Source organism: Globicephala melas, chromosome 15, assembly GCF_963455315.2.
Source record: "Globicephala melas chromosome 15, mGloMel1.2, whole genome shotgun sequence".
NCBI classification, from domain to species: domain Eukaryota; kingdom Metazoa; phylum Chordata; class Mammalia; order Artiodactyla; family Delphinidae; genus Globicephala; species Globicephala melas.
The window spans coordinates 60,080,217-60,093,719 of NC_083328.1; the positions used below are offsets into that span (position 1 = coordinate 60,080,217).

The following is a 13,503-nucleotide window of genomic DNA, read 5'->3' on the forward strand; positions in this document are numbered from 1 at the left end:
GCCCCCACTGGAAAACTGGCTGTGACCCCCAAGGGAATAGGGAACCATGCTTTGTTCTATCCCAAGTGTCCAGTATCTGCCTGGAACAGAGTAGGTGCTCAATAAACATTCGTTGAATGAATTTTAAGACTGATTCTGCCCTTTATTGAATCATACAGGTTTCCCCCACAAAAGTGGCTTATTAATGTATCACTAAAAGATTTATTATGTTGCCATCTGTAAGAGAATTCCTATAAATAAAGTCAGAAATCAGAAAAGGTAAAAGGTCTGATATCTGGGGTAGAAAACAGTGACTTTACTGACAAGGTAGGGTCACTGCTTTCATGGTGGAGAGGGCTCCCTCCCAATTCTCAAGGACTCCCTACAACTTACAGTTTGCAAAGATTGGGGGGGCTTGGGCAGGGGCTGGACTCCTGGCTCCCACTTTGGCTTCTGTCCTAGGCCTGCCTCAGTTTCTCCAAAGACAGTATCTACTGGCGGTGGTTCAGTGGTTAGCATTTAAAGCCCCAGGTTCAGGCTAAGTCCTCTGTTTTGGGACCCCCTCCCCTCACAATCCCCACCCACCCCAAAAGAAGAGAGACTTGTGGCAGGTGAAAGGAGGGTCTGGAAACTCACAGCCCCTCAGAGGTGGGGCAATTCTGTTACTGGTTGGGCTTCAGTCTAATCTATGCGGAAGATCTTATTGGTAAACTCAGCCCCTTTTCTTTTTGGCTGCACCTGGTGGCTTGTGGGATCTTAGTTCCCCCACGAGGGATCCCTCGAACCTGGGCGTCCAGCAGTGGAAGCACAGAGTCCTAACCACCAGGGAACTCCCAGTAAACTCAGCTTTAAGCAAACCTTATAATGGATCAATTGCAGGTAAGGTCTGCTTTAGGTAAACCGCTATGGGCATGTCCGGCTCTTCACAAAAAGATGAAGTCTTGTTTCTGACCTAATTGCTATTTCTGGAACCTCAAGGTCGAGTTTAGTTCCCAAGCCTGATGCCCCAGGCCCAGCTGCCCGGCTGTCCGCTTACACGCCTCCTTCCTGGGTTCCGGGGGCTCCATCTCATTGGCTGAGAGGTTGAAGGCCGTGACTGGCTTCCACTGTCTCAAACTACCTGGGCGATAAGTGAGGCGAGACCTAAAGTCCCCTGGCTCAGCTAGGGCAGGGCTGAGGTGGGATCTGCACCCTGTGGGGACTGCTGTAGAGGGTACGGGAGGGGGAAACAACCGCTCAGGGCTGACTCAGCTGTGTCAGCAGGTGAGTGACGCTGTCGGGGATGCGGGGCTGGGAACGCGCCACCGAGGCACCTGGCCGTGGAGCTTCGAGTGTAGGAGGAGCTCCCGCGCGAAGACTGGCTCCACCTGCGGGGTGGGGGTGGGGGTGGGGCAATGAGCCAACCTTCCCCTTTACCCACACCCTTTGTTGGGGTCGGGGGGGCAGAAGTGACAGCTCCTCTCCACATGCATTTTACACGCAAGGTGTTCTAGATCAGATAAGGCAGGTCCGGAGCGGAGCTGGGACTGGAGGGAGCAGTGAGAGGCCGTTCGGGGAGGCTGGAGGGTGTGGTTCTCCGCTGGAGTGGGAGGTGACTCACATGGGCCATAATGAGACGCTCCTCAGGCTGGTCTGGGGGCCCCGGGTACTCCTCGCCAAAGCACAGCCGGATCTGGTACTCGGGCTCCTGGCGACCATGATGCAGGTGGGCTCTCAGTTCTACGGGCACCGAGACTGTGGGGTCTGGGCCAAGATGGGGCGTCCCACCTGGTGCCCACCTTGTGCTCACATCCTATGCACACGTCCCGTAAGCCCACATCCCCATTGTGTGCCCATGCCCTATGCCCACTTCCACGTCCCCACACCTGCCTCAAGTCCCACATCTGCTCCCACTTCTAGGTTTCATGCCCCGTGCCTCGTGCCCTATGCTCACTATCATGCCTTTATGCCCACCCCATGCCCACTGCCACTCACCTATGTCTATCTTGTGTTCAGTGCCCCCGATGCCCACCCTATGCATAACGCCCTATGACAACACGTGCCCAAGTCCTATGCTTATGTCCCACACCCAGTGCCCCAGCCTGCCTCGTGCCTACACCTCCCATACGCCTATGTCTAATCTGTGCCCAGCCCTCCCGATGCCCACATTCGTTCTCACCCCCGGTGCTTCTGCGTCATGTCCTTTGTTTCCATTCCTACTCCAGCCCAGCATCGTCAAGTCCATCGCCCCACGCGCACATCTCGTGTGCCCACTCTCCTCTGTCCGAGTTCCTTTGCCGACCCCAGTGCCCGGCCACTCCGCCCCGCGCCGCCAGCGGCCCCGCTGTCGCGCTCTTACCCGCGAGGAAGCTGCGCGTGTCGAGGAGCTGGCAGGTGCGCTCTCGCTCCAGTTTGTTGGGCCGCGCGCGGTGCGGGGCGAGCGGGCCGCGCCAGTACACACGGCCCTGGCACAGGCGCTTGGCGAAGACGCCCTCGGGAGCCACCCAGAGCAGCACTCCGCGCTCCAGGTGGGGCAGCAGGCGCCGCAGGACGCGGGCGCCGGGCGGCGGCTCCGGGAAACGAACCTGCGCGACGCGCGGCGGCGACCCCAGCAGGAGCTCGGCGGCAGCGGCGGCTGCGCGCGGACTCAGGCTGCAGCCCTCGGCCGCGCGCGCTGTGGCTTCGCGCACCAGCTCCGCGCCATAGAAGAGTCGCACGTGCAGCCAAAAATCTGCGGGAGAGGGAGGGGACGCGCGCCCGGCGTTGGCGGCGCCGGCTCCCCCTCCCCTCACAACAGGGCAGGGAACCCAGAGGTCACCCGGCCGCCACCTCGGGAATTTTTGACACTCCCTCCCGATAAGTAATAATAGTAATTCTAGTAGTAGTGGTGGTAGTAAATAATAGCAGCTTCCAGTATAAACAAACTGGTAGTTGAGCTTCAAAAGCATAGGGTCTGGGGCCATCAGTACAATGGGGGCATGACACCGACGCCCTCCCAGCCCAAATTTCTGGGATTCTAGGAGTTTCTTCCCGGTAAATATTTTTAATGCCGGTAGAAATAATAATCATCATAATAATAGCAACAACAACAACAACAAAACAGCAGCCTCCCATATGAAGAGCTAGCAGTATGCTCAGTGGTTAGGGCTGTGGGCTCTACAGCCAGGCCCTTGGGTTCTAATCTCTCACTGCCCCTTAGGAGCTGTGATCTGATAGTAACTTTCCCAAGGTTACTAACTGTGTGACCTTGGGCAGGGTTCTTAACCTCTGTGTCTGGTTTCTGCATCTGTAAAATGGGGAGAATGGCAGTATCTATCTCACAGGGCTGTGGGGAGACTTAGAAGGATGCCTGGTATAAGCTAAGCCCTCAACAAATGTTAGCTGTTGTTATCTGGAGTCTGGGCTGGGTGCTTTGGGTGGGAGACAGAGGCTATTCGGCACCAACCCTAGGTCCTCCCCAGTTCTGCACAGCGGTCAGGGGAGAGGGCCTTCGGATTCCTTACCGGGGTTGCTGAAGTCCTCAGAAGGTAAGGGGCCCCAGGGGTGAGCAGGATCCTGAGCCTGGTACCCTGGAGAAGGAGGGGAAGCAGTAAGGCATCGCCTCACCCTGGGTCCCTCGACCCCTAGATCAAGGTCCTGGAAGAGGCCGGGGAGGAGGCAGGGGTGGGTGAGGAGACCCAGTCCTTACTGTGGCCAGCCAAAGGGCCTGAGGGCAGGGAGGCCAGCCTGGGGGGCTGCTTCTTGTCTTTATCCTCTGTGACTAATCTGGAGCCAACCTGAGCATCGGGAGAAAGGGTCGTGAGGGTGGAAGAGGAGACCTGTGGGCCACAGGAGCTCCCAGACAGTCTAAACTGGGGCAGGGGGAGGTCTGGACAGACTGAAAGCCAGCCGGGCTTGATAGGGACTTTGAAGTTTACCCCGTAGAGTTAAAGAGAGAGAGTTGATGGGGTTTTTGGAGGTGAAGCTCATTGTGATAGGGAGAGAAAAGTGCTAGCAGTGAATGAGGAGATGGGGTGATAGAAATGGGGTGATAGAGCAATGGAATGGGGACACTTGGGACAGTGGAATGAACCAGGCTAATGGGGAGATGATGGGAACAGAGGAATGAACCGCAGATGACGGGGGAGAGGTGATGGGGTGGAGTAAGAGTGATACAGACAGTGATGGAGATAGAGATGATAGGGGTGATGGCAACAATGAGAGCTAGAAGTGATGCAGGTGAAGGGAATACAGTGATGGAACTGGATCTGATGGGATGAGTGGGGACAGAGTGATTGATCCCATGATGACAGGGAAGAGGGGCTGAAATGGGAGAAAATAGGGCTGGCGCAGACAGAGAGATGGAGGTGAAGATGGTGGAGACGATGGGACAAATGATGGAGTCAAGGAGAATAGAATGAAGGAGATGAAAATGATGGCAGAGATAGAGTAGAGGCAGGAAGTAGAGCTGATGGATGGGAACAGAGATGGGCAGGAGCTGATGGAGAGGATGAGATGAATGCGCTGGAGATTATACAGGGGGTGGTATGGGTGCGAGGTGCCTGGGCTAGCAAGGCTGTAGGGGCTGGAAGGACTCACTGACCTGCTCTTCTGTCTTGCAGGCCGGCTCTCTCACTTCTCCAGGGGGCACCTGCTGGCTATGAAGAATGCCCTCCTCTTTACAGGGGGCACAAGCCCTGGTAACTGGATGAAGGAAGAAATAGTCTGTGGTTTCCTGGGCCCCAAGGGGAACCCCCCAACCTTGTCTGAGGTGAGCCCAGACCAGAGTAACCCAGCTCACTGCATGATCTCAGGCAAGGCCCACCTCTCTCTGGGCTCAGTTTCCTCCTTTTCGAATGGGGAGATAAACTGTAAGGTCCTTCTAGGTTTACCAGCCCATGAGCTTATTTAAGCTCAATAAGCCCACCATTTCCCATTTTACAGATGGGCAATGTGAGGTCCTTATTGCCCAGAGAGCCATCCTCAGCTGCTACCTCCAGGGACAGGATGGTACCTGGGTTGTGGGCACCGGCAGACAGGAGCCGATAGACCTTGTAGGGGTTGGAGATGTCCAGCTGGTTGAGCGAGCGCACCTCACAGAAGTCAGCGCTGTTGTTGAGGGCACAGCGGAGCCGCGTCTTCCAGGTGGAGGGGTCCTCCTTGTCAACGCCCTCTAGGTGCTTGCCCTTGTATATGGCCCAGGCCTGGGGGTGAGCAGGGGCATTGGGGGAGGAATAGCGTGGGAGATGGGGATGGTGCTGTGGAAAGGGATGAGGGCTGCCTTGCCTCCCACCCTTCTCTCTCTCTCCCTCTGTCCCTCGGCCCCTCCCTCCTTCCTTCTCTTCCTCCCTCCCTCCATCCAACACATATTCCTTGAGCTCCTGCTGTGTGCCAGGCCCAAGTTAAGGACTAAATGGGGAACAACAAGACATACATGGTCCCTGTTCTCAAGGAACTCAAGTCTCATGGGAGAAGGCAGCCACAAACAGCTGAAAGGAAATAACTATATTCCAAATTATGGATTGTGATAAATAAAAAAAATAATACGATGGGATATAAAATGCTGGCAGTGACTTGCTATCTGGAGAGCCATAAAACTGAATCCTTACCTATTGCCACAAACAAAGTGGTCTTCAGATGATTAAAAAACCAAAAGTAAGAGGTAAGACTATAAACTTAATAGGAAAGAATGTAGAAGAAAATCTTCTGGGGGCAGAGAATCCTTCTTAACCAAAATTTTAAAGGCATGAACCATAAGGCAAAAACATTGCAATGTCTGAAATCAGCAAGGGGCTAAGATCTAGAACATACAGGAACTTCTGCAAATCAGTAAGAAACAGAAAGCATCCCCTAAAGAAATATTCTTATCAAAGGACAAGGATGGGTGGTTTACAGAAGAGGAAACCAGAATCCCATGAGCATAGGAGAAGGTACTGAAACTCATTAATGCCAGAGAAATGCAAATAAAAGTATGAGATATCACCTGTAAGCTTACAAAATTTAGCCAGTTGGATAAGCCAGTAGTTGGTTGGGATGTGGACACAGTTGGTGGGCATGGAATGGGAGCAGAGTCTCTGGAGGGCAATCAGGCATGCCTAGTCCAATTAAGTATAAGCATACCCTGTGAGCAGAAATGCCAATTCCAAAGGAATTCTCACAGAGGCTCACGAGGGGACCAGGGCAAGGATCCACTGCAGCGTTATTTGTGGTCTGGAAAGCAAACTTGTGTCCATCCCTGGGAAAGTAGGTGGGGGAGTGCGTGTAATAGATGCCCACTGGAGAGTTCTAGGCAGCATCTAGAAACAAATTAGATGGACAGAGAACAAGAATAGATCTTCAGAGCATGACCTTGAGTGAAATAAAAGTAAGACACAGAATGAGATCTATGACACAATTATGATGTATATAAGGTAAGAATACACACGAAACAGCAATGCCCACTTTGCAAGAAAACATACAAACCAAAGATACTCATTAAACACATTAGAATGACTGTTGTGGTAGAGGGACTAAATAAATAAATAAATATGAGGGGCCGCTTTAGAGAGGGTGATCAGAAAAGGCCTCGCGGAGGAAGTGGCCTTTGGGCTGAAGCCTGATTGAAAAGAAGGATGGAGTCGGACAAAGATCTGGGGGAAGGCCGTACTAGGTAGAAGGAACAGCAAGTGCAGAGGTCCTGGGGAGAGATTCAAGGAAGGCCAGTGAGGCTGGAGCACAGTAGTCAAAGGGGAGGACAGTAGGAGATGTCTTGTTCGCATTGCTCACTTTCAGGGATGGGGGGCAGGGGATTTAATTGATAAATCACACTCAGTCATTGCTCTCGGGGATCCCAGGCTTAGTGGGACACCAGACTGAAAAGCCACAGTTCCTTTGTTGGTGTCTCTTGCCAGTGGTGAGACCTTTAAGGCTTGATTTTGCTGTCTGTAAACTGTGCCAATAATACCTAACCTCACCTGGTTGTGGCACGTGTAAGATGAGCGGTCTATGTAATGTGCTTAGCACAGCACCTGGCACACGCTGCTTATTTATTGCAGTACTTATTCATTATGTTAAGGATGCTCTAACTCAAAGGTAACCTGGGCTCAAGGCACAGGGTGTTATCACCATGATGAGAGAGGGATCTCTGGGGACACTGCTGTGCCCCTAAGCATTTAAAGTGGTGCCTGGCACACAGGAGATGCTCAATAAGTATTTGTTGAATGAATCAAATTGGGCCTCGAAGGATAAATAGGACGTTGCCAGGTGGAGTGACGTTCCCGGCAGGGGGAACAGCCCAAGCAAAGGCATGGAAGCGCGTGATGCGCGCAGGGGACAGTGGGCAGCCTGGTGTGACTGGAGCTGGTGTGCGTGTCTGAGGGTATGTGTACTGTTGATTCTTGTTATTCCTGGTAGTTGTGTTCTATGAAATCTACACAACCACTGAGTTAGCAAACACTGAACCGTCACTCCTAAGCGAAATACAAGGCTAGGTCCCTGTGCGCCTCTGGTCACCCCACTTTCATCAACGGGTCAATACATAACCTTGTTCTATGAGCGTTTCTGTTGAAGGACACCTTATTTAATATAAACTGTTCATTCATTAACAGTGAGCTCATGGCCAACAACCCTGTAACTCACGTCTGAAAGAAACTTACAGACGTCAGAGCCTTCCTGTGCTCAGGAATACTGACAGCGCTTCAAAACTGTGTAAGCTTGGGGGTCATTTTAAACAGTGAACTCACCAACAAAAAGCACAAAAATATTAAAAACGTGGACTAAATATTGTCTGCGAAAGGACACCTGTTTACAGTAGAAGAGCTGAAACTAGAGTTGTCACCTTGCTCAACCTCAGCTGGGAACATGCATGTTGGTGACAATTTTTTTTTTTGCCATCCTGTGCATGTCTGTGAATGGCTGCAAAAGTGCCTTGAATATCAATTTTGAGATTACATATAATTTTAGCGAGTCAGAGAATTTGTAAATATGGAATCTGTGAATAATGAGGACCAACTGTATGTGGTGGGGGGAAGGGGAAGAGGAATTATGGAAGAAGACAGGTTGAAGCTGGATCATGAATGTCCTCGAAGGCCAAGCTTTATCCCATGGACTTTGAGGCACCAGGAGGGCCTGAAGCCAGGGAGTCACGTGTGTGTGACAGTGGTGGGTTGAGGGATGGGTTAAAGCAGTGCCAAAGAGGGACAGGGAGGGCCCGTCCCCAGAATCTCCCGCTTCTGAACGGCACATAGCCTTAAGGGGCAGGCCAGGTAACCACCTGTTCAACACTTCCTGAACCAGTCCTCTGTGGGCCAGGCACTGCGCTCAAGGTCACCACCCACGGGCAGCTGGAGGAGGCAGACTCATACAAGGCACTTATAATTCATAGGGAAAGCGGTTCCATGGAGGAAGCAGAAGGAATCAGGGACGACTTGGGAGAAGCACTGAGAGCTTCATAAATGCATTAAGCAAATGAATGCATCAGGGAAGGCTTGTCTTTAGTAAGAGATGTTTAAGCTGAGCATGATGGGAGTTGGCCAGTGAAAGTGAAGAAGAAAGGGTGTTCCAGGCAGGGGGAACAGAATGTACAAAGTTCTCACGGTGAGAGAGACAGGAAGCATTTGGAGACTGAAGGGAACTGTCTGGCTGGGTCTAAGGTTGGGGAAGGAGTGGAGAGAGACGGACAGAGGCCAGGGAGGAGCTTTGAGGTCTTGGTAAGGAGTTGGGACTTTATCACAAGAGCAATGGGGAGCCACGGAAGGACTCTGAGTAGGAGAGTGCCAAGGCAAGATTTACATTTAGAAATATACCTCTGGAGGACTGAGGGGAGAGCTGAGGGATGGGAAAGCAGGGCATTCAGTTATCCTGGTGAGAGATGGTGGGAACGGGTCCACGTAGACGGATGAAAGAGCAGTTCTGCAGTAAGAGCCGAAGGCCTTGGAAATGGATTAGAATGAGATTGCAGGAGAGGGGAGCGGCCAGGGTTCAGGTGCCCAGCTCTGGGGTCTAGGTGGCGATCCGTGCCATCTTCCACTTTGGGAAATACAGACGTTTGTAGGAGGGAGCTGATGAGTGTGCTATTAAGGAGGTGCTGAGTCTGAGAGGTCTGGGCTGTCAGACCAGCAGGCTTGGGGCTTGGCTGGGAGGCTGGGAAATGCTGGGCTCCACACTGAGGCCGTGGAAGGGGAGAGTGGGACGTGAGGAGGGAGGCCCAGGAGAGAGTGCTGAGAGCCCCAAAAGAGGAGAAGCAGGGATGGAGGCTGAGAAGCGGGGTCCAGGAAGGTAGGAGGAAAACAGGTCAGGGTTGGAGTGGGGAGGGGACACAGATCCTGGAAACCAAGTGAGACTGTTTCAAGAAGGGAGGGTCCACTAGACGCAAACCCACCCAGGGGTCCAAGAAGATGATAGTAATGGCAACCTTGGATTTGGCAAAATTAGAGACGTTAGCAGGAGGGAGAGGAATCACACTGTGGGCTGGGGGGGGGAGGGGTTTATGAGTGAGGGCGTTGATGTCCAGAAGACCCTTTCTAGGTGCTTCACCCTGTGAAAGGAGAGGGGAGGCCAGAGAAGCAGGAGCTGGAGACGTGGTGTTTGGGATGGTGGCAGTGGCCTGGGATGCGGTTGGTTGCTTTTTGCTCACAGGAGAGATTCCAGTTTCAATCTTGGTGGGAAAGAGCCAGTTTGGAGGAAGTTAATGGTGTCTAAGGAAAGGGAGGGCATCCCTGGAGGAGGTCCCTGAGAAGGGCTGGTGTTGGAAAGCACAGAAAATGTCCCCGAAGCTGCTGGGGTTAACAGTTTACGGGTGGGAAGTGGAGGGAATTTCCATGGTGGCGGTGGCATCTAATTTCCTCAAGGAGAGGGAGGAGAGGTCCCCTGAGGCGTGGGGATGGTGCAGGTTATGCAGCCCTTGTCTGATTCTCTTTTAAGAGGGTGTGGGAGGGTCTCCCATGTATACAGAACACTACCCTCAACCTAGAGACAACTGAGGTTAAGGGGTGAACCTGTGGCCCGAGGTGACAGCGTGTCGTGTCGGTTCCGGACTCTGCGACAGTGTGAGCGCAGAGCCCTCCCGGGCCGGGCTGGCGGCCCCCGGCCCGCGCATCCTTACCCTGAAGAGCGCCGCGTCCTGCTGCGCCTGGTAGCCCTGCTTGGCTGCGTGCTTCCAGGGGATGCGGAAGAGGGTCTTGCCCGCGTCCTCCCAGCGCAGCCCAGCGTAGCGCCCGCTCTCGATCTGCGCCACCAGCCAGTCGCGGAGACGCAGGGGACCCCCGGCCCCCGCCATGAGTCGCCTGCTGTCGGGAACCCTCCCTTCGTCCCTCCGCCATTGGTCGCCGGCCATCGGGGACACAGTGCTCCGGGGACCAGGTCTGGGGAGCGCGGCGGCCAGACCCCAGCGCGACAGGGGATCGCGGGGGCCACCTGGACGGCGAGTGGAGGCGGCGAAAGCGAAAGGCTGGGCAGGAGGTTTCACTTTCCTTTCTGCTCCCCAGAGGCCCTGTCGCCCCTCCCCATGTCGCCTGGCCTGGAGGGCGTCGGTCCTCACATCGGGGGCAGCTAGAGGCACCACCAAGACCCACTGAAGGGTACGGGGTGGGGTAGCCCGGGTTCTGCTCATCCCTGGAGGGGGGCCCCGAAGGGCGCTCAGAGGCGTCCCTTGCACCATCCCTGCACCTGTTTTCTGCTCTTCCCAGCCTACCGGAAACTTAGTCTCTTTCCAGGACCTGGACTGTAGAGGTGGGAAAAGCATAGTGCTTCTCAGACTAACTCCCAGTAGAATTGGGAGGCAGAGACTGGTTTAAAATGCATACTCCTAGCCGCCATCCCAGACCTGAAGAATCAGATTTTCTGGGCAAGAAGTCCAGGAACGTGCATTTTAAACAAGTCCCGCCATGGGATTCTGATCCAGGTGGTCCATGGGTCACCCTTGGAGAAATATTTCCTTAAATATTGGGAGTCCCTTTCTGATTGCTCACCATGGTGCTGGGCCTGGCTGAAGCCTTTTCTGCAGTGTCTCAGTGGGTTCTCACAACAGCACGTGAGATGAGTGTAATTACCTACTTTGTTAAGAGGACTGAGGTCACAGAGCTAGTGCCTGGGGGAGTCAGAATCTGAACCCAGGACTCTCTGCCCCCAGAGCCCAGGGGCCTGAACAGTGCCCCACACTGCCTCCCAACAGCTGCACCTGGAGTTTATGGGTTCTGGGTGGGGTCCGTGACCCGCCCAAAGTGTATGCAATTTTTTCATCTCTACGCATTTTTCTAGGGTTTGTATCTTTCATTAAATTGTCAAAGGGGGGTTGTGAAATGAAAGAGGTCAAGTAGCTCAGACTGCTCCACCCTGGCTGTGTACCTGGGAAAACTGAGGTTCTGAGAGGGAGAAACCACCCCTCACTGCAGGGAGCACCAAGCTGGATGGCCAGCCAGTGTTGACCAGAGGCTGGGAGCCCTGTCCCTCATGTGTACCTGTCAGGGGCCTTGCTTCATGATCCCCACCTTCTGTCCTCATATGGCAGCAGCCACCCAGTTCTGACATTTCTACAGTCACAGCCAGGATTCAAAATCAGAGCTGTAGGACTCTGATGGAGCACAAAAAATTTCATATGATTAAATACAAGAGTATGGGACTTCCCTGGTGGTGCAATGGTTAAGGATCCACCTGCCAATGCAGGGGACATGGGTTCGATCCCTGGTCCAGGAAGATCCCACATGTCACGGAGCAACTAAGCCCATGTGCCACAACTACTGAGCCTGTGCTCTAGAGCCCGCAAGCCACAACTACTGAGCCCACATGCCACAACTACTGAAGCCCGTGCGCTTAGAGCCTGTGCTCCGCAACAAGAGAAGCCACTGCAATGAGAAACCCGCGCACCACAACGAAGAGTAGCCTCCGCTCGCCACAACTAGAGAAACCCTGAGTGCAGCAGCGAAGATCGAACGCAACCAAAAATAAAATAAAAAATTAAAAACTAAAATAAAATAATAAATACAAGAGTAATAATTACATCTAAGCAGGAGTATTGATTGTGTCAGGCAATCTCTTCATTTTTTTCTGGGGGGGGGGTGGGCAGAGTCATAGTAATGACAAGGATGGGGTCCACAGCCAGACTGCCTGGATTCAAATCCCAGCCCCACCACTTGCTAGCTGACCAGCCACTTCACAGGGCTGCTTGAGATGCAGGTAAAGTGTTTGGCACATTGCCTGGCCCACAGTAAGTGCTCAATAAATGAGTGGTATTATTGCTGTTATTGAGCCACAGTGTGGTAAAAGCAGCAATGGAAGGGGGCGGGGAGCATTATGAAGGACCTGGAACATCAGATCAAGGGGTTTTGTTTGTCCTAGAGATGATAGGAATGGAGTTTTATTTTTTTTGGCTGAGTTGGGTCTTCGTTGCCACACATGGGCTTTCTCTACTTGCTGCGAGTGGGGGCTACTCTTCGTTAAGGTGTGCGGGCTTCTCACTGAGGTGGATTCTCTTGTTGCAGAGCACGGGCTCTACGCGCGGGGACTTCAGTAGTTTTGGCGTGCGGCTTAGCTGCTCCGCAGCATGTGGGATCTTCCCAGACCAGGGATCAAACCTGTGTCCACTGGCAGATGGATTCTTAACCACTGTGCCACCAGGGAAGCCCCCCATTTTTAAAAAAAATATTTATTTATTTGGTTTCACTGGGTCTTAGTTGCGGCAGGCTGGCTCCTTAGTTGAGGCATTAGAACTCTTAGTTGCGGCATGCATGTGGGTTCTAGTTCCCCGACCAGGGATGGAACCCGGGCCCCTTGCATTGGGAGCGCAGTGTCTTAACTACTGCGCCACCAGGGAAGTCCCCCGGACATATTTTTTCTTTTGTTTATCTGTTTATCTAGTGTCTTTCCCACCAGAATGTCAGCAACACCAGGGCACAGGTTTGCTCATTGCTGTGTCTTCAGTGCCCAGTACAATGCCTGGCATACAGTAGGTACTCAATGAACTCATGTTGCATGAATGCAGAGGAGGAGGTTGGGTAGCAGGTGAAGGTTATTTCATCCATCCTCCCACCCCGAATACTGGAATCTGGGCCTCCCCCACAGCCCTGGACACACTGCTTGGTGCATAATAAGAACCCCCATACAGGTGTTTATTAGATTATAGAGATTTCAGATCTCTCTTAATCCTAAGTTAATTTTAGTTTAGGAAAAATCAGCTCGGGTGACCCCTGTTCATCCTCAGAGTCAGTTTGCTGCTTTATGGGCTGCCCTGAGACCCTCCCTCTACAGTGGCTCCCCTGGCCTTTAAACTCTAGGTGGGGAGGGCCATTCCCACTAGCTGGGGGTGGATCCTCCTTGCCAATAACCTTCAAGACCAGAAGGAGCTGCTTCTTAACAACCATCATGGGACACAGAGTGTCTAGCTTCAAACCCAGCCTCCCCTACTCTAGCTGTGTGTCCTTGGGCAAGCTGCCTGACCACTCTGAGCCTCAGTTTCCTCCCCGAGGAGTAAGTGAACTCATTCAAGTAAAAAGTCAGGCATGAGGCAGGTACTACTACTATACCTTTACTAGCTAAGATTTGTGGATAGGGAAAGGAAAGGAGCTGGGGAGGAGGCGGGGGCGGGGCGCAGTG

At 53.0% G+C, this 13,503-nt stretch overlaps 1 protein-coding gene across 6 annotated transcripts; it reads right to left on the reverse strand.

The window, feature by feature from the left end:
* Positions 1-117: 117 nt before the first annotated feature.
* On the reverse strand, positions 118-12,326 carry LOC115839357 (interferon regulatory factor 4-like). 6 transcript variants are annotated; one of them, XM_030830953.3, is made up of 8 exons: positions 10,019-12,326; positions 4,952-5,141; positions 4,541-4,641; positions 3,647-3,734; positions 3,462-3,527; positions 2,318-2,689; positions 1,580-1,666; positions 118-1,346 (listed from the first exon to the last, which is right to left on the reverse strand). In XM_030830953.3, the coding sequence occupies exons 1-7, from the start codon at positions 10,655-10,657 to the stop codon at positions 1,602-1,604; spliced, it is 1,521 nt and encodes a 506-aa protein (XP_030686813.1). In that variant the 5' UTR covers positions 10,658-12,326; the 3' UTR covers positions 118-1,346; positions 1,580-1,601. The 6 variants fall into 6 exon arrangements, 5 of the variants coding, with proteins under 5 accessions (XP_030686813.1, XP_030686812.1, XP_060140443.1 ...); XM_030830952.3 differs by having other exon boundaries at positions 1,580-1,698; positions 10,019-12,321; XR_009558982.2 differs by having other exon boundaries at positions 1,329-1,346; positions 1,580-1,698; positions 2,138-2,689; positions 10,019-12,324.
* Between the last annotated feature and the right edge of the window lie 1,177 nt (positions 12,327-13,503).

Excerpts from the sequence above, each read along its gene's own strand:
- LOC115839357 (XM_030830952.3), bottom strand. The coding sequence starts at position 10,657 with ATGCTTTTCCCACCTCTACAGTCCAGGTCCTGGAAAGAGACTAAGTTT. Across the intron at positions 4,642-4,951 it reads TGCCGGTGCCCACAACCCAG|TTACCAGGGCTTGTGCCCCC; the intron begins GTACCATCCTGT and ends TCCTTCATCCAG. Across the intron at positions 3,735-4,540 it reads CCTGCAAGACAGAAGAGCAG|GTTGGCTCCAGATTAGTCAC; the intron begins GTCAGTGAGTCC and ends CCCGATGCTCAG.